Genomic DNA, 25,230 nt, shown 5'->3' on the forward strand with positions numbered 1-25,230 from the left:
TAATAAAATATCTATTAAAATTTAGATATCTGAATTTAAATATATATTTTATATTATGATGTTATTATAATAATAAATCAATGTTATGTTCCTTCTGTCAATTTCTCCTTAGCCGCCATGATCTTTTTAGGCTCCATTTATTTTTATTAAGATGTTTAAATTTAAAAATATTAAAATATATATTAAAATTTAGATATCTGAATTTAAATACATATTTAATATTATGATGTTATAATAACGATAGTTAATAGTAATGATCTTAAATAATTGCTAGTGATAATGATAAATGATGGTAAATTATAAGAATTGACAATGGTGATGATCGATGATAGTTGTTAATGAAGGCTAGCAATGATTAAATCAGATAAATATATTGAGTTGAGTAAAAAAATTATATTAAGAACAATTTTTATTAGAATAAAAATATATTTACATAGACACCACATCAATAATAAGCGTAAAAACATGAAAATAAACTACTCAAGGATGATATAAACCTAAAATTGAATGATAAAAGATAAATATATCAAAACAATTATGATAAAGAATAAACATAACCTTTTACAGAAAGTATATGAATAAATATAATATTCCTTCCGTTTAGTAATAGTTGTCTACTATATTATTTTGGGATATATTCAACACTTTGTTTCTAATTTACCCTTATTATTAACTATAGTTGTTTCTCTATTATATTTTTCAAGACATTATAGTTATTATATTCAAAGGGTAATATAGTAAAATCACTCTTCTATTTATAGTTTTTTAATAATTGTGCAAAGTCAATAGTGGACAAATACTGTTTAACAAAGGGAGTACGATTTATTATCTAACACATTTCTCAAAAATAAAGTAAAATGATATCATAGTAATATGACCCCAATTATTTATTATTTTCTTAAGGTGTGTGTCAAGTCAATAGCCGATTGAACAGATGGAGTAATTTTTTTAATACTCCCTCCTTCCTTTTTTACTTGTCAAATTTTGACTTGACACAACTATTAAGAAAATAATGATTGATATAATGTGTTTACCATTTTATCCATATTAATTGATAGTCTTAAACATATTTACTTACTACATTTTTCAAAGACATTAACTCAATATTAATAAATTGAGGGTGTAATATGAAGAAAAAAATATGTCCTTCCTTTAATCTGTCAATAATAACAAGTAAAAAAAATCAAATTAAAAATTATTTAACAAGTAAATAGAAACGGAGGAGTATATAATACTCCATATATCCGTTCAATAATAGTTATCCATTATACTATTTTGAGATGTCTAACAATACTTGTCCACTTTATGAAATCAATGAATAATTTTACACTTAGTTCCTAATTTACTCTTATCATTAATTATAGTCATAACACTAAATTTACTTAATTTCTTAAGGAACGTGAAATCTAAATAATGACACATAAATCGAAACGGGAGAAATAATAGATAAGAAATGAGTTAAGTTGACACGTATTTTAAATCATCAGTAATACTATTTTTGGGGGGGGATTTTCGCAAATAGTCACTATAATAAACTTAATTATGCTCCATAGTTATAGTTTATATATTTACGGGTTGTAGCTACAGTTTAAGTTGTCTCGTTTGTATAATTCGAGGGTATGTTTGTATAATTGAGTTATTTTTGTATAAATTTGAAATAACGAATTTATATAAACATAAACATTTGAACTTTAAACAGTTATACAAATTTTGAATTATACAAACATGCGAATTATACAAACTCGAAATCTCAATCCACATAATTATGTTGTGAATGGTAATTAACTAATATTATCTCTATGATGACTAATTGACTAGTTTATGTTTGCGTAACCATTTAATTTTCCTATTTTTTAAAAAGTATCAGTTAGTTCAACATAGACTGAGTAATATAAAACAAAGTTCATATTGATTGTGATAGAGTGGTAAGTACTCCTTCATCTTTATCCAAGAAGTCTCGAGTTCGAACCTCCTTGTAGGGATGGCAATGGGGCGGTGTAGGGCGGGGGCGGTGTGGGTTGAGCTTAACCCATAAAAAATTTAACCCGCCCCACCCCGCCCCGCATAAACCCGCCCCGCATAATTGTTTTAATATTTTCTTTTTCCAGGTATGTTTGATACTAAAAATAAAAATCATAAAAATAAATTCATTTTTTCATTAAGTTGTATTAATTTAATAGGATAGTGAGTTAAAATTTTATTTTTTAGAGGTCAATTGGGAAACATGTAAGAAATTGTATTATTTTTTATTGAACCATTTTCATTTTTTATCTTGAATAGGTTAGTAGCTTTAATGAAATTATCTTAATAAATAATGCTCTATCATTTTTATAACATGTAAAAAGTTAAAATTAAGTTTGAACCCACATAAAATCACATATTCCCGCAACCCACCCCGCCCCACATTAATTTTTAAAAAACCCACTTCAACCCGCACCACACAATCTTAAACCCTCCCCGCCCCACATAGCCTTAAATCCCCCACCCCACATTCACCCCACTCCATTGTCATTCCTACTCCTTGGGTACTGAGTCACTTTTGTTAGGAGCGCTTTACCCCCAATATTGGATTTTCCAGCGCGAATTCAACACCGAGTGGAAAATAAAAAATAAAAAAAGAAGTGCATATTTTTTTCTCTTTCCTATAAATACATCTTTTGTTGGCCTTCTCACACCACTCAGTCTGTTCACAGTGAGTAAAAAATGGCGACAAAAACAGTGTGTGTAACAGGAGTTTCAGGTTACATAGCTTCATGGTTGGTGAAGTTTTTGCTTCAGCGTGGTTATACTGTCAAAGCCACTGTTCGTGATCCCAGTTTGTACACTCTCTCTCTCTATTTTTTTTTTTTATTCATTTCACTTGCAAGAATACTGAAAAATGGATTTTAAAGTGATAGAAAATAAATTATAATTACGAATAAAATTTAAAGATATATAAGTTTATTGATCAAGATTATGAGTACAAATCTAATGATTTCTTGATTCCTCTCTCATATGATTTATACCGTTTGTGGCGTATTTCTTAAACTAGGATAATTGATTTTAATCTGTCTATGAATATTCTATGAATTTGTATAGATATGTATTACGGTTTAGGGTTGAATAGCCTCTAAGAATCCTAATGGGAATTGGACACATCTTGTAGAGTCCAAATCAAATTGAACATGTTTTATAGAGTCCTGCGAAATTTCAATGTCTACAAATGTTAGACTGCTTCAAGGCTTGTCGGAGGGGAGACTTAATGAAACTCAAAGACGAGGGTTGAAGTACTAATTATCATTTTTCCACCTTTGCGGCTTCAGATTTGTAGATTTGATTTATAAGAGAAGAGATAAATGACAGATTTGGTCCCACTATGCGTGTCAATTTGTTGCAACGAATTTTAAAGTGACAAAATAAATTGCCATCATAAATAAAAAAGGAAGAAACATAATTTTATTGATCAAGATTGTGAGTACAATTTTGTTCATCCCTTGATTCTTCTCGCATAAGATTTCCATGATTCGAGGTGATTCTTATCGCATACAATCTTCATGACTCGAGGGCCGTTAGTGACGTATTTCTCTAACTAGTATGATTTGGATTTGATAGCTCTATAAATTATTTGTGAATTTGCGGAATTTTCCAGATGCCTTTTAAAAGGAATATAGTACCATTTATATATGCATGAATTAAGGTTTATGGTTGAGTATCCTCCAAGAATCCTAATGGGAACTAAATACAACTTGTAAAGTTCAAATCAAATTGAACGCGTCTTGTAGAGTCCACAAAATTTCAATATCTATAGTAGGGTTTTATAGTTAAATTTAATCTCTTTTTTTTTAATGTAAATCTATTAGATTTAGGGTAAAGGATCAAAATGAACAACTTTTGTTATATATTAAGGATCATTTCAATCAAATGAAATACATTAAGGACTAAACTGAACACTTTTCTTATATATTAAGAACTATTTCAATCAAGTGAAATATATTAAGGATCAAAATAAAGTATTACCCATATAGTAATGACCATTTTGGTCAATTTTTCTTTAATTTGTGTAATTTTAGTTTTTTTTTTTTTTTTAGATAAGCTAGGGCTAATGTTTTTATTTTTGAATAGTGGGTTTGTTTTAAAGTTTCAATTTTTTAACTGTTGAAACATTTAGACTAGTTTAATAATATTGTAGTATTTATTAATTATTAGACGGCAAGGATGAGAATTGTCTGTTTGGAGTGATCTTTGTTCAGACTATATTGTAAAAAGTATAATAAAACATTATTGTTCTATTTTTTTAATTATTTATTTTAATTAGAAGTGACAACGAGTCGAATATAAATCGATCAAAAACGAGTTAAACAAAAATAGATAAAATCTCAACTCGATTCATATTTTAAATGAATAAAAATGAGTTACAAATAAATAATATGAGTAAATATAGATATTCATGTTATAAGAAGGATCATGTTAAAAGCTTCAAAAGCAAAATCTTCTATCTCACTCTTCATTCCCTCTCACACAGAACAAAAAAATTAAAACTTTTAAAAATTATTTTTTTATCACCCCCACCCCTCTCCCGGCACCCAACCCCCCGCCTGTCCACCCTCCACCTAGAGATGTTAATATGAACTGACTTATCCTATCCGGACTAATTCATACATACTTTGAAATTTGACGGGCTACGCTGAGCTGACTTATTTTTTTTGTGGGTTCAGAAAATGGTCAACCCAATCCACAAGTACGTGGGCTACATGTTTTGCCGGGCCAACCCGTTTTTTTTTAAAAGTATATTTTTATATTTTTAAATCAAATTATAATTAAAAATATTATCATAAATATCGACAAAACGGATATTTTCTGAAAAAATAATTTATTTTCTGAAAGAAAATTAGATTTTTTCCTTATTCCACCCAACCCCACCCTCTCTAACCGGATTATCTACACCTCAAAAAAATATTAATATCATTTTTTTTTTTGGATAAATGTACTTTTTAAATTATTTTATTCATTTAACTATTCACTTTTAAATGAATAATATAAGTTTGACATATTTTTTTTATCCATTTTAAATTAGTTGAATACCTTATTCATTTAAAATGAATAATTTAAATAGATACTCATATAAATTGCTTATTCTGCCACCCTTAATTTTGATGCATGTTTAGATTTTTACCCAGTAAAATTATATATATAGGAATAATGTTTATTAACGGACAAAAAATATATAAAAGTTCATCAGTTATGAATGCTTTCATTGTTCCACCTTTCAAAATGTTACAAATGCTGTTGGAAAATAAATTTACATTTTCAAAAATGAATTTGGTCCTCATTGTGTTATTAATTCTAGTAAGGACCAAATATATAAATCAATGAGAATAAGAATAATAAAGTAAAAGAAAAAAAAGACTTCTTATTTCTCGAGAGTGATATACAAGTTTGAGGTATATTTAGATATGAATTATAATGCAGAAAATCCTTTATTTATAGGGAAAAACTAATTTGATCTTCAACTAGGATTCCTTAGTTTTCTCCAAAGAAATCTTCGATATTCACTATAATATAAATATGTTTACAACATCTTAACTATTTTAATGAATAAATCTTTTATTATCAAAAAAACATTCTTCGTTATTGTTCTTTATTACTTCATCCATTTCAAAATAAGTGAATTGTTGAGGCAATGCATTTCATTAAGAAAAAAATAAGTTTAGGACATAAATTGAACATCACTTTCCATTTTTGCCCTTTTAGTTATTCTCAAACTATTCTTAAAAATATAAAATAATTTAAAATAAAATTACCAATATGAACAATTAGCTTTTTTAAAATTATAACCTAAAATATTGTAAATAAAAGATAATATAGAAGAAATTTTAACAACTCTCTTAAACATTAAGCTATTTAATTACTTATTTTAAACTGTAAAAAAGTCCAACTTGATAACTACATAAGATAAATAATCACTCCTTTATATCCCCAACTATAAAAGCCACTACCTAACTTTTTTAAAGCATTATTTGTTCTGGTCAAATTTTTTTAAAGCTAAACTTGTCTTTGTAAAGACATCTTTTCAAGGAAAAGTTATTTCTATTTCATTTATTATATATACCAAGCAAAATTGAAGTGTTCCATTTAATAAAGTATCGTACGTAAGAGACCAAAAAACCTAGTATTCAACGTTAGGTTCCTTTTGTCAAGAGATACTTAAATTTATATAAAATTAAATAAATAGATACGCATGTTTTATGTGGAATCTTATATGATAATGTGAGCAGTGGCGTAGCCACAACCATCCCAGGGTGTTCAATTGGACACCATTCGTCGAAAAATTACGTTGTATATATATATATATATATATATATATATATATATATATATATATATCAAATTCTACATTTAAAGGATATATATTTAAAATTGGACACTTTTTACAAAAGTCATGCCTTTGGCGCATTGGTAATGGATGTCTATTTGAATGAAGGAGTTTCAGGTTCAAACCCCAAATATCATGATTTTTTTTTATTTTGACAGCCACACACCATTATTATTAGAAATTCTTAATAAAATTTCTAACTCCGCCACTGAATGTGAAGCCTATATGGTGACTTATGTGTATTATGTCATGTAGAACTCATGTGTATAGATTTAATTTTATACAAGTTCAAGTGTCTATTTGTGTAAGTTGAAGTATATAAATATGAAATAAGACCAAGTTAAAAGATACATTGATGGAAATATTACCTAAATATATAATTTATTTTATTATACTCTTTAAAATTTCATATCATTTAAAAAAAACTACAAAAATCTCTACTTTACGTGATGTATCAGTCGGCTACATCACTTTACGCAATGTATCGGTCGGATACATCACTTTACCCGATGTACCGGTCAGATACATCACTTTACGCGATGTATTAGTCAGATACATCAAATTACGATGTAGTGGAATGTACATGATGTATTGAGACGTTACTCTACGCGATGTATCAGTCGGATACACCACTTTATACAATGTATCAGGACGTTAAGTGGTGTATTTGAAACTGAGATGCGATGTATCAGGACTTTGAGGGATGTATCCCAAACTAAGACGCGATATATTAGAACGTTTTGGGATGTATCCAGATTCCACCAAATTTAAGGAATTTTTATAATTTAAAAAAAAATAGAAATATAATAACACTATTAAATTTGTGTAAAATCTACCATAATTTTATATATCAGTTCAACATGGACCGAGTAATATAAAACGCACGGAAAATATTTCCTTCCCTATAAATATAGCTTTTGTCGGCTTTCACACCACTCAGTCTTCTACACACAGTGTGTTGTTACGTGAAGATAGATAGAGAGAGCTCAAAAAAATGGCGACGAAAACAGTGTGTGTAACTGGAGCTTCAGGCTACATAGCTTCATGGCTAGTCAAATTTTTGCTTCAGCGTGGTTATACTGTCAAAGCCACTGTTCGCGATCCCAGTTTGTACTCTTTTATCTCTTTCAGAATACTGAAAATTGGATTCTAAAGTTATCTGATCATTTGTGATCTTTTTGTTTTTTCATCGCATATGTGCATTTGAAGGATTTGGTGTTTAATTTCTGTAATTTTAGTTTTTTTTTTAGATAAGCTAGGGCAAATACATCGATGCTAAGTGTAGTTCGACAAGGTGGGGTCTGAGAGGGTAGAATGTAGACGGATCTTAGCTTGTAGATGTAGAGAGGCTATTTCAGAAATAGCTATGTAATGTAGTAATTTATTTAGTGTTGAGTTAGGCTAAGATGGTTTGTTTATGCCCTAAACGTGTAGATAAAGCGAAAGTGTTTGTAAGCTAGTTTGACCCTTGCTTAATGCCTCTCTTTTGTGTTCTATTAATGTAATACTATTTTTTATTATTATTTGAATCCACCTGCAGATGATCATTTGTGATCTTTTTGAGTTTGGTGTTCAATGGGATAATTATTTTTTTTTAATTTGAAGAGTACTAGAAGTCTGAGAACATTCAAATTGTTGATATTTATGCTTTGCTTTCTGGGTTTGTTTTATTTTTTTTTTAAATTTTACTGTTCAAATAGTTTTCTGAGAATGACAGGTTTAATAATATAATAGTAGTATTTAATTGTTGGATGGTAAGAACAACAATACTATACTCGGTGTAAACGTGTAGATAAAGTGAAAGTGATTGTAAGCTAGTTTGACCCTGTTTAGTGCTTTTATGTTGTGTTCTATTAGTGTACTTTTTTTAATTATTCTTTGAATCCACCTGCAGATGATCATTTGTGATCTTTTTTATTTTCATGGCATACACACATTTGAATGATTTGGTGTTCAATTTGTGTAGTTTAAGTTCTTTTAGATAATCTAGGATAATTTTTTTTAAAAAAATTTGAAGAGTACTACAAGTCTGAGAACATTCAAATTGTTGATATTTAAGTTTTGCTTTCTGGGTTTGTTTTAAATTTTTTAATTTTACTGTTGAAATAGTTTTCTGAGAATGACTGGTTTAATAATATTATAGTATTTAATTGTTGGATGGTAAGAACGACAATACCATACTTGGTGTAATCGCACAATGTAGCATCCGGGCACAATGTACATAGACCTTACTCGTACCTTGTAGAAGTAGAGAGGCTTGACTTAAAATCTGATGAAATAATTTTTTTAGTATTGAGTTAGCCTAAGATTGTTTGATTATGCCCTAAAAGTGTAGATAAAGCGAAAGTGTTTGTAAGCTAGTTTGACCCTGCTTAAGTGCTTTTATATTGTGTTCTATTAATGTAATAATATTTTTTTTATTTGAAATCCACCTGCAGATGATAAAAAAAAGACAGATCACTTGACATCCCTTGATGGAGCCAAGGAGAGACTCCACTTGTTCAAAGCAAACCTGCTGGAAGAAGGTTCCTTTGATGCTGTTGTTGATGGGTGTGAAGGTGTATTTCATACAGCATCTCCTTTTTACCTTGGAGTCAAGAATCCACAGGTTCCTCACTCAATTTTCTTGATTTATTTGGTTTTGACCTATATTGCGGAGACTCTCTAAAAATGTCCCCTGGTGCATGTTGGATACTTCTAAACTAGTGTGTTTTGAAGGATCTGACACGGGTGCGACAACATTTTTGAAGAGTCCGAGCAACATAGGTTTCGATGTCTACTTTTGCTAGCTTACTCTCTTGGAAATTTGTAGTTAGTCTTGTTGTAGCCTTCCTTTATTATTCACTAATATCTGTTCTTTCTGCTATTTAAACCGAAGTTATTCTTCAAATTGTTATGGTACTTCTCTGTCCCAATTTAGGTGGCAGATCTTTTCTTATTCTATCCCAAAAAGAATGTCAGCTTCCTACATTTAAAAATGATTTCAAATTTAGAATTTCTGTTTTATCCTTTAATGAGTTGATTTATCATCACACAAGTGTCTAATGCTTGTGTTAGATTACAAGTTTCAGATTTTTTTCTTTCTTTCTTAAACTTTGAGCCCGCTCAAACAGAACCACATAAATTTGGACGTAGAAATATTATCTAGATGAAGGAGTTATCCTACCGAGTACTATTTTCTGATTGCTACCTACTTTATGCACGAGACAGTCAATATCTACTTGATATGTCTTCACATAAGAGATACTGAGAAAAGTGCTCCAGTTTCCTGATAAAACTGTTGCCTATGAATTCGCTTTGTAAAATCTTTTGTAGTGTATACAGACACAGAAAGACTTCAAATGTCGATTAGACTTGGGAGTTAAATAGTTGAGCAAGAGCTATCAAAGCTATATGCCTTGAAGCCTTGATGAGGATATTAAAGCACACATCAAGCGGGGTGAAGTGCTCAACATGTTTGAGCCTTGTTTCAGGGCCTAAGTTTGCCTATGACAACACTGAGTTATAGTACTGTATTTGAAGATATTGTATTTCACCTTTATTAGTTAAATGTAAGAAAATCTTACCTACGAAACGGGCGGTATCTTGGATCTGTTGGTCGTATTTCTCTGTTCCAGTTTTTGGTTTTTCCATCTGTTGATGTAATGGATTAGCCCTATTGTTAATGTGCAGACGGAGATGATTGATCCTGCACTGAAGGGGACACTTAATGTTCTTGAATCAGTTGCGAAGACACCATCTGTTAGAAGAGTGGTTTTGACATCATCTGTTGCGGCAGTTGCTTTCAATGGCAAGCCAAGAACCCCTGAAGTGGTGGTTGATGAGACATGGTGGTCAGATCCTGACTTTTGCAGAGAATCACAGGTGCTTTACTTGACTTTTCATTTTCCATCCGCAGCGCAGTTGTTTGCATAATCCCTTGAGCAATATAAAATAAAACTACTTGAACTAGTGCTAATCTCTTTATTTCTCTTTCTTTGGATTGGATCTACACAATATTTTTGATCTTTTCTTCGGGTTGCTAACTCAGCGGTAGAGTACTCGGCTTTCTAGTCCAGTGGTGAAGTGCATTGCTTCTCTAATAGAAGTTGGGGGTTTGATGCCATTGTGATATTTTAGTTTCGCAAACTTTTTAGTCTGATTTGAACTGAATGTTTTTTATTACAAAACTCATCAGGCATGGTTTAGGATTGTATTTTTTCATTTTGGCTAAAATGATTGAAATTCTCCAATATTATATAGAAGTATTTATGGCAGAGGGAACTGATGGTAAAGCGTGGCTGTCACAAACTGCCAGGTTTGAAATTTGAACACAGTTGAATTCAGTTCTAGTAGCACCTGAATATTCCATTTTCTTTAACAATTAAACCATTTATTTGTTATGTAAAGTGTTCCGTTTACATCGTACAAATTCTTGTCGAAACATTTAAATCAGAAATGCTCATTATAATCATCTTAACTGGTGCTCAATCATTTCTGTTTTAGATTTCACATTTTTAAACTTTATTATGCTATTTTATGTCAAGTATCTTTATTCTCGTATCTTCTTTTGGGGGAGATCCTGGTCAGGGGCGGCTCTACAGCATTGCAAAAAAAGCAATTGCCTTAGGCCCCAAAATTTAAGGGGCCTCATTTAAAAAAAAAAAAGGTTATAAGTATTTTTTTTTAAAAATATCGAGTATTATTTGTAGAAAATAAAAACTTTTTATAAAAGAGCAAAGAAGTAATAGAAATTTGACAAATTATGAATACTATGTCTCATGAAAGATCAAATAATTGACTATAATAAACTTCATAAAAAATATATATTCAAATTTAAGGCCTCCATTCGGATTTGGCTTTAGGCCACCGATTTATTAGAGCCGCCCCTGATCCTGGTGATAGCTCTTTTTGGGGGTTTTGGAGCTAATTATGGACTCATCTTTTGTTGCTTTTACCAGAACTGGTATGTGCTTTCGAAGACATTAGCTGAGGATGCTGCGTGGAAGTTTGTGAAAGAGAAAGCTTTCGATATGGTTACAATAAACCCTGCAATGGTTATAGGCAGTTTGTTACAACCAACACTTAATACAAGTGCTGCTGCCATTTTACAATTGCTAAATGGTATGCTTTATTTTAAAGCAACTGATTTGTCTTTGATCTCGTCATCTGAACTTAGTTGTTTTATTTTTGTCCTGTTCATGTTACTACAATATGTTGGAATTCATTGGTAAAGTTTCATTTTGCTTTATTGCAGGTTCTGAGACATACCCAAATGCTACATTTGGTTGGGTTAATGTGAAAGATGTCGCCCTCGCCCATATTCTGGCATTTGAAAACCCTTCAGCTAATGGTAGATATTTAATGGTGGAGTCAGTTGCACACTACTCTGAGATAGTAAAGATATTACGCGAGCTTTACCCTACAATGAAGCTTCCAGAAAAGTAAGTTTCTTCTACGTGTGTAATATCTTCAATAAGATTTATCTTCGTGAAATATGCATCTTTGATTTTGAAGTGCGATGTTTCAAAAAGTAACTAGAGCATGCTCAAAATACATAAAGTTGAGCGGCTAGTAGCTGAATTCATATGGTTTACATGAAATTGTTTTCTTGGCTCAAAGTTTTCGGTTAAACTCTCCAGGTGTGCTGATGATAAGCCATTTACGCCAACGTACCAGGTTAACGTTGAAAGAGCAAAAGAATTGGGTATTAAATTCATTCCCTTGGCTGAAAGCCTCAAGGAAACTGCTGAAAGATTGAAAGAGAAGAAGTTTTACTGAAATGCACAGCCTTATTGTGAATGAATCTGCAAATTCAAAAGAACATGCTTATGTACCTTCATGTTTTACTAAAACCTTTCGTATTATATCGTTTTGTGATCCACAACTTTAATGGCGTCGTCAAGTGTAAACGTTTTGTGGATGTAGTAGAATCGTATCTTTGATCGATGTGATCTTTTGTGTTTGGAGGTTACAAGTGTTTGTGCATTTGGTTTTTGGCTTGTTGTTTATGTTTTGTGCAAGATCTGTACCAGGACGGTTCTGTATGTTTTTCTTCTCTTTTTAATAATGGTGTAACGGTCGACATGGCCGCATTTCAACTATTTCACTGGATACCTGCTATCTCAACTAGCATAGAAATTGGTATCATATTTCACTTGATACCCTCCCACCTTCTCTCCGAGCTATTTTAAATTGGAATAAATATGAAGTGTTGACGGTGCATAAATAACTAAGCTAGTTTTTAATTGTTAATTGCATGGTTTTACATATTATTTAGCAAAGGAATATATTCTTGCAAGAATTTAGATTAGTTGAGCTGCAAAGTACGGAATGAAATGTCTATTTATTTTTTTGGTATAGGGGTTAAAAGTAAAATGAAATGGATGAAGTACAAATGATGCATTTATTTCTATAATTTATTTTTATTACTTGTTACCGTAGAGATATATATGAGTCATTTTGTAACGATATGAATATATGTGAGTTGATTTTATAACAAAAAGAATCTCTCTCTCTCTATATATATATAAAGGAGAAACATAGAAAAGGTAATGTGGCACCTCTCTATGATTTCCATTCTCATTTTTCTCTTTTTCTCTCTTTTTTTTTTTGGCCTTTTTTCATATTTAAAATATTTAATTTATTGTGAAAGTACTATTTATTATAAATAAATATTATATTAATGAAGGAACATTTATGTATATCAAAGACTCTTCACATGTCAAATATTTTTTTATATTTATATTATATATAAAAGAAAAATGACAATTACTACTCCTCTATTTATTTTATTTTTTAATGTACAAAATTGAAAGTCTAAAAATTTACTACTCCACTCAATTCTCATAATTTGAAAAATTAAAAGTCTCATCATCTTTTTTTTTTTTTTTTTGCCTTGTGGGTATTTTGCACCATTATGTGTAATAAACTCACACCTCCACCACCTCCTCTTTTATCTTCCACACCCCTTAATCTTCCCACATTCTCAAGAATTAATGTCATGTTTATTGTCATCTCTTTATATGTCTTTATGTAACAATATAAATAGAAGTCTTGAGGATTATGTTATGCACTTGAAGATTTGAGAAACACTTGAATATACTTGGAAGAATAAGAAAACTCGTTTATCTTATCTCTCTACATTTTTTTGTCTACTTTCTTACTTATATTATTACTTCTTTAGCTTAATTTGAAATATGTTTTGATTCTTGAATAGTTACATCTAATTGCATTTACCTTCTAGACTAGAAAAGATGTATTAATACTTTGTATTTGTTTAATGTAATTATATACGATGAAAATTTATTGTCTTCCAATAAGTATGAGATTTGTTACAAACGAATTTAAAGAGACAAAAATCTACGTGTAGACTTTTGTTATTAAATATTAATTTTGTTATGAAGCTGCATTTTCAAGGTAATAATTTGCCCACTTCTTTCTATTTTGATTGTTTTGGAAGTAGTATAAATATGCAATAGTGTGAAAAATGTTTTGGAGTTTCAAAAATATAATACTTTTCAAGTACTTTATTTTTTATTTCCTTTTTTCAGTTTATCTTTGATTCATTTAGTTGAAGAAAAAAATGACAATGGTTTAAATTATCTTTATGTCCAATGTGGTGGGCAGGAAAAATAAACCTACACTAAGGTATAAAAAACATTTTATTCTTTGCCTTTTTTTTTTTTCTTTTATTCAATATAAATGCATAATTATTTTATACTTTTAATTTAAGATTTTGATATGTATTTATACTTCGGAATGCAATAACATTGAGTAGGTGATTGTTTCCTATGTTAAATTGAGACTTTAATGTGTGGTTTTCTTCATGCAATATATGCTCTTCCTTTGCCTTTATTTTTTTTCTTAAATAATTTCTTTGTAATTTTTCATGATCTATAATTATTTTCCATCAATTCTTTTGACTTTATAAATTTTCATCAAATGATATGAGTGATATAAATTTATATTATATTAATCTCATAACATTTTTTTCTAAAAAATCTTAATTTCTTTCCATGTGTTCTTTTATAATACTTAAAAACATTTTTTTTTAATAAAAAAACTTAATTTTTTCATTCAATTTTCAAGAAGAGGAAGGAAAGAACCTAACAATACAAAAAAGATCAAAAGACGAATGATTTCAGGAAGAAAAACTAATTGTCAAGATAAAAATAATGACAACTCTACCACCATCCAAACCATCATGGTCTTAAAGCTTGACTTGTATTAGAAAGGTTATGCCAACACATTTTTAATAATTAATAAGGCATTAGAAAGGCTATGCCAACACATTCTTAATTAATTAATGAGGCCAAATATATGCATTGACAATTTTAAATATTTTTAAGTTAACACATAATTTTATATAGATAGGAATAGACAAGATGATATAATACCTCTTTATGAAATAAATATTATTTGCACCCTTCTTTCATTTAACACTTTAATTGTGAAATAAATTGGACACATGATAAAAAAAATTGAAGATTGAAAACATGATTTAATATTCATTCAAAAACATTGGTACTTAATATTTATAATAAAATATTCAATGTAAATTTACAAGGAATACGAGAAAATGGGTGAGGTGAAAAGATTGTAATCCATATGAATTTGCAATGTTAATTGAAATTCAATAAATATGTTAACATAAATTTATGTTTAAGAAAATGTAATAAATGGTCTTATGAAGTGGCTTTTAAATTTTTGTAGCATCTCTTTTTTTTTTTCATGTTTGTTTTGACTTATTTCAATATGATAATTCAATTCAATTTATTTTATTAATGCGTCATACAATTCCTATACTAATTTGGATTATTAGTTTATATACCAAGTTAATGAAGCATAATATTTTTTTTATTGTTTTTTCTAAAAATTCTCAAATAGATTGAACATATTATTTTCGTTATAGTATTACTTTGTGTATTATGAGTTTTGAAAATTTTAAAAACTTCATAACTTAATAAAAAAATTTGAACATCGCTATATTTACACCTACACTCAAATGAATAACAACATTTCATGAAACATCTTCAATTCATGAATCCAAAATATTAGAGTGGTGAGTATGAGTAGAAAACTGATGAAAGTTTGTTTAGTTTATATTCTTTTTTGAGTGATATAATAAAGTATGTTTTTTTGAGAAATTTTTGATATCATGTTTTCATTTAATTATCTCTTGATTAGCAAAGACTAAATATATATAAATAACCTGGGTGGACAAATATATAGTCAAAAGTCTATCAAAAAACTATTTTTATACATAAATTTTTTTTATATGTGTTTAAAACAAAATATAAATAAAGTTTGATTCAAATTTTCATGGTCAAATTAATATTCAAATAAAGTAAAAAATTTCGGAATTTCTTACGATCAAACGGGTGGTGTAATTTTTTTTAATTTCGCGAGGATAAGTTCCCTAATTATATAAGAGCTTGTAACAAGATATATCAGATCTAAAACACAAAATTAAGAATAAATCAATCCATTTCCGTTCGTTTATTTTAACAAACTAAAAAGAATTTTTTTTTTTAATTTATTTTATTTTTTACATATTTTGAAAATTATTTCCAATGAAAATTCAATGTCTATATATGACAATATGACACCACTAATATAGTAGAAAATACTTGGAAGCTCTTCTCCCTGCAAAGAATATTAGAGTTCCCATAGAACTGCAAATACAAGAAGAGGTGAAGAGTTCCCATAGTTCGCGATCCCAGTTTGTACTCTTTTATCTCTTTCAAAAAAATACTGAAAATGAATTTGGTCCTCATTGTGTTATTAATTCTAGTAAGGACCAAATATATAAATCAATGAGAATAAGAATAATTAATAAAGTAAAAGAAAAATGAAAGACTTATTATTCCTCAGGAGTGATATATACGTTTGAGATATGAATTATAATGCAGAAGGGAAAAACTAACCTGATCTTCAACTAGGATTCCTTAGTTTTAATTTCTCCAAAGAAATCTCTGATATTCACCTCAATATAAATATGTTTACAACATCTTAACTATTTTTAATGAATAAATCTTTTATTATCCAAAAAAAATTCTTTGTTATTGTTCTTTATTACTTCATCCATTTCAAAATAAAAATGGATAAAATCTCGACTCGACTGATAATTTAAATGAATTACAAATGAACAATATGAGTAAATATAGATATTCATGTTATAATAAGGATCATGCTAAAAGCTTCAAAAGCAAAATCTCTTACCTCACTCTTCATTCCTCACCCACAAAAAAAATTTAGAACTTTTAAAAATTATTTTTTTATCACCTCACCCCTCTCCCGGCACCCAACCCCCCTGCCTGTACACCCTCCACCTAGAGCTGTTAATATGAACTGACTTATTCTATCGGACTAAGTCATACATGTTTTGAAATTTGACGGGTCTCGCCGAGCTGACTTATTTTTCTTGTGGGCTAGAAAATGGTCAACCTAACCCACAAGTACATGGGCTACATGTTGTGCCGAGCCAATCCACTTTTTTTTAAAAGTATATTTTTATATTTTTTTAAATCAAATTATAATTAAAAAATATTATCATAAATATCGACAAAACAATATTACATGTGTTAGTGCTACTATTTTTTTAAATCATTACACATGATAGTATTACTACTTGTTAATCAAATTCACAAATAAAATTATATTTAGAATATTTATTAAGTTTGATTTCAAGTAAAAGTAAAAATAACTATATAGAAATATTAACTTATTTTTTTTTAATGATCACAATAAAACACAAAAAAATATGACATTGTTTCATCCATAAAAAAGTGATAAATGAACTTCTTAGAAAAATTTCATAAACTTATGGTGTATCTACCGCAAAAACATCACCTTCATTAAGCACATTTGAATCAACATGTGGTCGGTTGTCTTAACATCTTCATTTTCATCACTAGATTATAAGAAAATGGAAAATACCAAGAGAAGATGACTGCCGGTAAATAAGTTACGGTCTACATGGAGATTTCCTAGAAATTTTAGGGATATTTTTTTTATGTATTGCGTAACTACATATTTTATAAACATAATTTATATTTAAATTTTAATATTTAAAATTTTATATAATTTTTGAGTTTGAAGTTTTGTTATTTTTAATACTCTATTTTAATTTTATTTCTTAATTGATTTTTATTTGGTCCACGGGCTAGTCCTACTCATATTTTTCAAGCCCCACAAATTAGCAGGTCTATTCAGGCAGAGCTAAAAAGCTCTAATGGACTCCAAAAATCTTAGCTCAACCCTATTAAATCACGAGTTAGGACAGACCAACCCAACGAACCTAGTCCATATTGACGGCTCTACCCTCACCCTCAACTCCAGCGCCCTCAAAATTAAATTTATTTTTTACTACCCAGAGCCCCCAACCCCACCCCGACCCCACCACTACCCCCCATACCAGCCCCCACTCTCCAGCCCCTTCTTAAAAAAATAATTTATTTTCAGAAAAAGAATTAGATTTTTTTCTTATCCCACCCAACCCCACCCTCTCTACCCCGATTATCTACGCTTAAAAAAATATTAATATAATTTTTTTGGATGAATACACTTTTTTAGCTATTTTATTCATTTAACTATTCATTTTTAAATGAATAATATGACTTTGACTTACTTTTTATTCATTTTAAATGAGTTGAGTACCTAATTCATTTAAAATGAGTAATTTAAATAGATACTCATATAAATTGCTTATTCTACCGCCCTTAATTTCGATGCATGTTAGTTTTTTATCCAGTAAAATTATATATATAGGAATAATGTTTATTAACGGAAAAGAATATATAAAAGTCCATCAGTTATGAATGCTTTCATTGTTCCACCTTCCAAAAATTACAAATAGTTTTTTAGTTCATTCAGACATATCAATAATATTGGACAATAAATTACATTTTCAAAAATGAATTTGGTCCTCATTGTGTTACTAATTCTAGTGAGGACCAAATATATAAATCAATGAGAATAGGAATAATAAAGTAAAAGAAAAATGAAGACTTCTTATTCCTCGGGAGTGATATACAGGTTTGAGGTATATTTAGATATGAATTATAATGCAGAAAAATCCTTTATTTATAGGGAAAAACTAACTTGATCTTCAACTAGGATTTCTTATTTTTCTCCAAAGAAATTTCGGCATTCACTATAATACAAATATGTTTACAACATCTTAACTATTTTTAATGAATAAATCTTTTATTATCAAAAAAAAAATCTTCATTATTGTTCTTTATTACTTACTTCATCCATTTCAAAATAAGTGAATTGTTGAGACAATGCACATCATTGAGAAAAAAATAAGTTTAGGACATAAATTGAACATCACTTTCTATTTGTACTCTTTTAATTATTCTCAAACTATTCTTAAACATATAAAATAATTTAAAGTAAAATCATCAATATGAACAATTCACTGTCTTAAAATTATAACCTAAAAAATTATAAATAAATGACAAAAATGGAAGAAATTTTAACAACTCTCTTAAACATTAAGCTATTTACTTATTTTAAATTGTAAAAAAAAGGTCCAACTTGATAACTATATAAGATAAAATAATCACTCTTTTATATCCCCAACTATAAAAGCCACTACCTAACTTTTTTAAAGCTAATTTTGTCTTTGTAAAGACATTTTTCAAGGAAAAGTTATTTCTATTTCATTTATTATATATACCAAGCAAAATTGAAGTGTTCCATTTAATAAACTATCGTACGTAAGAGACCAAAAAACCTAATATTCAACGTTATGTTCCTTTTGTCCATTTCTCGAGAAATATACTTAAATTTGTATAAAATTAAATAAAATAAATACACATGTTTTATGTGGTATCTTATATAAAAATGTGAAGCCTACATGGTGTCTTATGTATATTATGTCACGTAGAACTCATGTATATATATTTAATTTTATACAAGTTCAAATGTCTATTTGTGTAAGTTGAAGTATAAAAATATGAAATGAAAAAGTATATTGATGGAAAAATTACCTAAATATACAATTTATTTTATTATATTCTTTAAAATTCCACACCATTTAAAAAAAAACTACAAAAATCTCTACTTTACGTGATGTATCATTCAGATACATCACTTTACGCAATGTATCGATTGGATACATCACTTTACCCGATGTGCCGGTCAAATACATCACTTTACGATGTAGTGGAACGTACACGATGTATCGAGACGTTACTCTACGCGATGTATCGGTCGGATACAACACTTTATACGATGGATCAGGACGATGTAGTGGAACGTACATGATGTATCGGGACGTTACCCTACGTGATGTATCAATCGGATACATCACTTTATACGACGTATCAGGATGTTGAGTGATGTATTCGGAACTGAGATCGATGTATCAAGACTTTGATGGATGTATTCGAAACTGAGATGCGATGTATTAAAACATTTTAAGATGTATCCAGATTCCACCAAATTTAAGGAATTTTTGTAATTTGAAAAAGAATAATGATAAAATATAATTAAATTTGTGTAAAATATCTCTCTCTATATATATATTATACTTTAATAAAATTGTATATATCAGTTCACGAGACGAGTAATATAAAACAGACGGAAAATATTTCCTTCCCTATAAATATAGCTTTTGTCGGCTTTCACACCACTCAGTCTCCACACAGAGTGTGTTGTTAGGTGGAAATTGATAGAGAGAGAGCTCACAAAAATGGCGACGAAAACAGTGTGTGTAACTGGAGGTTCAGGCTACATAGCTTCATGGCTAGTCAAATTTTTGCTTCAGCGTGGTTATACTGTTAAAGCCACTGTTCGCGATCCCAGTTTGTACTCTTATCCCTCTCTGTAAAAAAAAAAGGTTCATTTTTCCTTGAACAGAATTGTGAAAAATGGATTTCTGAAGTGATCTGATCATTTGTGATCTTTTTGTTTTTTCATCGCATATGAACATTTGAATGATTTGATGTTCAATTTCTGTAATTTTAGTATTTTTAGATAAGCTAGGGCTAATTTTTTAATGTTTTTTTTTTTTTGAGAATGACTGGTTTGATAATTTTATATTTGTTTGGTTATTGGATGTTAATTACAATCAACAACAACATACATACAAGTGGGGTCGGAGAAGGTAGAATGTAGACGGATCTTAGCTTGTAGATGTAGAGAGGCTATTTCAGAAATAGCTATGTAATGTAGTAATTTATTTAGTGTTGAGTTAGGCTAAGATGGTTTGTTTATGCCCTAAACGTGTAGATAAAGCGAAAGTGTTTGTAAGCTAGTTTGACCCTTGCTTAATGCCTCTCTTTTGTGTTCTATTAATGTAATACTATTTTTTTTATTATTTGAATGCACCTGCAGAGAGTACCAGAAGTCTGAGAACATTCAAATTGTTGATATTTATGTTTTGGTTTCTGGGTTTGTTTTAATTTTTTTTAATTTTGCTGTTGAAATAGTTTTCTGAGAATGACTGGTTTAATAATATTATAGTATTTAATTGTTGGATGGTAAGAACAACAATACCATACTTTGTGTAATCGTACAATGTAGGGTCCGGGTACAATGTACACAGACCTTACTCGTACCTTGCAGAAGTAGAGAGGCTTGACTTAAAATCTGATGAAATAATTTTTTTAGTATTGAGTTAGCCTAAGAGGTTTGATTATCCCCTAAACGTGTAGATAAAGCGAAAGTGTTTGCAAGCTAATTTGACCCTGTTTAAGTGATTTTATATTGTGTATTTTTTTTTAATTTGAAATCCCCCTGCAGATGATAAAAAAAAGACAGATCACTTGACATCCCTTGATGGAGCTAAGGAGAGACTGCGCTTGTTCAAAGCAAACCTACTGGAAGAAGGTTCCTTTGATGCTGTTGTTGAGGGGTGTGAAGGTGTATTTCATACAGCATCTCCTTTTTACCTTGGAGTCAAGGATCCACAGGTTCCTCACTCAATTTTCTTGATTAATATGGTTTTGACCTATGTTGCTGAGACTCTATAAAAATGTCTCCTGGTGCATGTTGGATACTTCAAAACGAGTGTGTTTTGGAGGATTTGACATGGGTGCGACAACATTTTTGAAGAGTCTGAGCAACATAGGTTTTGATGTCTACCTTTGCAAGCTTATTCTTTTGGAAATTTATTAGTTAAATGTAAGAAAATCTTACCTACAAAACTGGTGGTAGTCATCTTGGATCTGTTGTTTGTATTTCTCTGTTCTAGTTTTTGGTTTTTCTATCTGTTGATGTAATGGATTAGCCCTATTGTTAACGTGCAGGCGGAGATGATTGATCCTGCTCTGAAGGGGACACTTAATGTTCTTGAATCAGTTGCAAAGACACCATCTGTTAGAAGAGTGGTTTTGACATCATCTGTTGCTGCAGTTGCTTTCAATGGCAAGCCAAGAACCCCTGAAGTGGTGGTTGATGAAACATGGTGGTCGGATCCTGACTTTTGCAGAGAATCACAGGTGCTTTACTTGACTTTTTGTTTTCCATCTGCAGCGCTGCTGTTTCATAATCTGTTGAGCAATATAAAATAGAACTACTTGACAACTAGTGCTAGCTCTTTATTTCTTTTACTTTGGATTGGATCTACACAATATTTTCGATATTTTCTTCGGGTTGCTAACTCAGCGGTAGAGTACTCGGCTTTCTAGTCCAGTGGTGAAGTGCATTGTTTCTCTAATAGAAGTTGAGGGTTTGACGCCATTGTGATATTTTAGTTTCACAAACTTTTTAGTCTGATTTGAACTCTGTGTTTTTTATTACAAAATCCACCAGGCATGATTTTTTAGGATTTGTATTTTTTCTTTTGCCTAAAGTGATTGAAATTCTTCAATATTATATAGAGGTATTTATGGCAGAGGGAGCTGATGGTAAAGCTCCACTGTCACAAACTGCCAGGTTTGAAATTTGAGCATAGTTGAATTCAGGTCTAGTATCACCTGAATATTCCATTTCCTTTAACAATTAAACCATTTATTTATTCTATCAAAGAAGTTATGTGAAGTGTTCCATTTACATCTTACACATTCTTGTCGAAACATTTGAATCAGAAATGCTCATTATAATCATCTGAACTGGTGCTCAATCATTTCTGTTTAGATTTCACATATTTAAACTTTATTCTGCTATTTTCTGGCAAGTGTCTTTATACACTAATCTTCTTTTGGGCGAGATCCTGGTGATAGGGGGGTGGGGTTGGAGCTAATTATGGACTCATCTTTTGTTGCTTTTACCAGCTCTGGTATGTGCTTTCGAAGACATTAGCTGAGGATGCTGCGTGGAAGTTTGTGAAAGAGAAAGCTTTCGATATGGTTACAATAAACCCAGCGATGGTTATAGGCAGTTTGTTGCAACCAACACTTAATACAAGTGCTGCTGCCATCTTACAATTGCTAAATGGTATGCTTTATCTTAAAGCAGCTGATTTGTCTTTGATCTCGTCATCTGAACTTAGTTGTTTTATTTTTTTTCTGTTCATGTTACTACAATATGTTGGGATTCATTGGTAAAGTTTCATTTTGCTTTACTGCAGGTTCTGAAACATACCCAAATTCTACACTTGGTTGGGTTAATGTAAAAGATGTCGCCCTTGCGCATATTCTGGCTTTTGAAAACCCTTCAGCAAATGGTAGATATTTGATGGTGGAGTCAGTTGCACACTACTCTGAGATAGTAAAGATATTGCGCGAGCTTTACCCTACAATGAAGCTTCCAGAAAAGTAAGTTTCTTCTACGTGTAATATCTTTGTGAAATGTGCATCTTTGATTTTGACGTGCCGTGTTTCACAAAGTACATAAAGTTGAGAGGCTAGTAGCTGATTTCATATGGTTTACTTGAAATTGTTTTCTTGGCTCAAAGTTTTCGGTTAAACTCTCCAGGTGTGCTGATGATAAGCCATTTACGCCAACGTACCAGGTTAATGTTGAAAGAGCCAAAAAATTGGGTATTGAATTCATTCCCTTGGCTGAAAGCCTCAAGGAAACTGCTGAAAGCTTGAAAGAGAAGAAGTTTTACTGAAATGCACAACCTTATTGTGAATGAATCTGCAAATTCAAAAGAACATGCTTATGTACCTTCATGTTATACTAAAACCTTTCGTATTATGTCGTTTTGTGATCCGCAACTTTAATGGTGTCGTCACGTTTCGTGGATGTAGTAGAATCGTATCTTTGGTTCTGTTAAAAACACCTTTTGATCGATGTTATCTTTCGTGTTTGGAGGTTACGAGTGTTTGTTATAATATTTAGCAACCTACTATCAAATGTGCATTTGGCTTGTTGTTTATGTTTTGTGCAAGATCTGTACCAGGATGGTTCTGTATGTTTTTCTTCTCTTTTTAATAGTGATGGTGTACAGGTCGACATGGGCACGTTTCAATTATTTCACGAGGTACCTGCTATCTCAACTAGCATAGAAACTGGTATCATATTTCACTTCAGTGAGCATGCAGAAAATATGCTGACCAGTTGACCACCCCCACCTTCTCCGAGCTATTTTAAATTGGAATAAATATGAGGTGTTGATGGTGCATAAATATCTAAAATAGTTTTTAATAGTGTATTCCATGCTTTTACACATTATTTAGCAAAGGAAAATATTCTTTCACAAATTTAGATTAGTTGAGTTGTAAAGTACGGAATGAGATATCTATCTATTTTCGGTATAAGAGTTAAAGTAAAATGAAATGGATGAATTACAAATGATGCATTTATTTCTATAATTGTGGAACTAGCACAAAACTAATAAAACGATAAGCTAACCAAAAGAAGTTGAAAATTTTAAGAATTTAATAAAGTGAGTTAAGAATTAGTATATGATTTTAGATTTAAGTCACCTGAGATAATAAAAATAAAAAAAACTAGGTAGACTTTTTCTATTTGTCCTTGTTTTAATGAATAAATAATTTAATACCACAAGATAAGAAAGAAAAAAATGAAAGTTCAACAAACTATAGTGTGGTACTCAGGGTGCCCGTTTGGCCATAGATTTCCCAAATAATATTTGGGGAAAAATTTGATAAATAATGTTTGTTCATATATTTTGTCATTATTTGGTAAATATTTTTGGTAAATACCTCAAATTTCCAAATACTAGTTTTTTCGAGTATTTGGGTCAAATCTCATTATTTGGGATCTTTTGAAAATTGAAATTTACACCAAATTTTTATCTTTTACAAAAACACCCTCTATAGTAGTTGTTTGCGTTGTATTACATAGTTTTTTACGTGAACACCAAAGTAGTGATGAAATATTCAGTGAATATGAAAGTGATGATATGGTTGCTGATGAAAATGATAAACAATCGGCTCAGAGTAACAAAATCATGTGTTTTGTCTACTATACGATGTATGAAATGATCTTGTTGCACTCACTCCAAACGACCACATTGCCCTAGTGTCATGGACACCACTTGTTATTTGTTGCAACGAAGATCCAATTGACTTGTAATACAAAGTTATGGTTAGTTTTGATAGTTTTTAAACCTTATGGGTATAAATCATATTTTTCTAAAAAAGTGAAATATAATTCCCAAATACTATGGCCAAACACATGGTGAAATTTCACCCAAATTTTCACCCAAATAATATTTGCCAAGAATATTTGGAAATCTATTGCCAAACGTTAGTCTAGTCTTATCATATATATTTCCTCTATTTCAAAAAAATAAAATGACCTACTTTCTTTTTTAGTCTGTTTAAAAAAGAATGACTTTTTTTCTTTATTAATAACATTTTAATTTCAGCTTTCCACGTGACATGTTTAAGGCCACAAGATTAAAGTGCAATTTTGTACATTTAACATAACTTTAATTTAGGACCCAAGATTCAAAAGTTTTTTTTATTTTCTTAAATTTCGTGTCAAGTCAAACTAGACCACTTTTTTTGAAAATGAGGGAGAATTATTTA

General features: G+C 30.0%; 2 protein-coding genes across 2 annotated transcripts in view; both read left to right on the plus strand.

Annotated features, from left to right (window-relative positions):
- Positions 1 to 12,308, plus strand: part of LOC125812544 (phenylacetaldehyde reductase-like) — a 140,267-nt gene extending 127,959 nt beyond the window's left edge. Inside the window, exons 2-7 of the mRNA XM_049492025.1 lie at positions 7,326 to 7,458; positions 8,791 to 8,960; positions 10,025 to 10,216; positions 11,293 to 11,455; positions 11,589 to 11,775; positions 11,974 to 12,308. Coding sequence (XP_049347982.1) covers positions 7,347 to 7,458; positions 8,791 to 8,960; positions 10,025 to 10,216; positions 11,293 to 11,455; positions 11,589 to 11,775; positions 11,974 to 12,112 — 963 coding nt within the window. The 5' untranslated portion in view covers positions 7,326 to 7,346 and the 3' untranslated portion in view covers positions 12,113 to 12,308. The remainder of the gene's footprint in view (positions 1 to 7,325; positions 7,459 to 8,790; positions 8,961 to 10,024; positions 10,217 to 11,292; positions 11,456 to 11,588; positions 11,776 to 11,973) is intronic.
- The window catches only part of LOC125812543 (phenylacetaldehyde reductase-like), a 186,777-nt gene extending 163,325 nt beyond the window's left edge, over positions 1 to 23,452 (plus strand). The window contains exons 2-7 of the mRNA XM_049492024.1: positions 20,020 to 20,148; positions 21,089 to 21,258; positions 21,595 to 21,786; positions 22,561 to 22,723; positions 22,857 to 23,043; positions 23,204 to 23,452. Of these exons, the coding sequence (XP_049347981.1) occupies positions 20,037 to 20,148; positions 21,089 to 21,258; positions 21,595 to 21,786; positions 22,561 to 22,723; positions 22,857 to 23,043; positions 23,204 to 23,342 (963 nt within the window). The 5' untranslated portion in view covers positions 20,020 to 20,036 and the 3' untranslated portion in view covers positions 23,343 to 23,452. The remainder of the gene's footprint in view (positions 1 to 20,019; positions 20,149 to 21,088; positions 21,259 to 21,594; positions 21,787 to 22,560; positions 22,724 to 22,856; positions 23,044 to 23,203) is intronic.
- Positions 23,453 to 25,230: the final 1,778 nt, after the last annotated feature.

Source organism: Solanum verrucosum, unplaced genomic scaffold, assembly GCF_900185275.1.
Source record: "Solanum verrucosum unplaced genomic scaffold, falcon-dt-bn FXZP01000120.1, whole genome shotgun sequence".
NCBI lineage: Eukaryota > Viridiplantae > Streptophyta > Magnoliopsida > Solanales > Solanaceae > Solanum > Solanum verrucosum.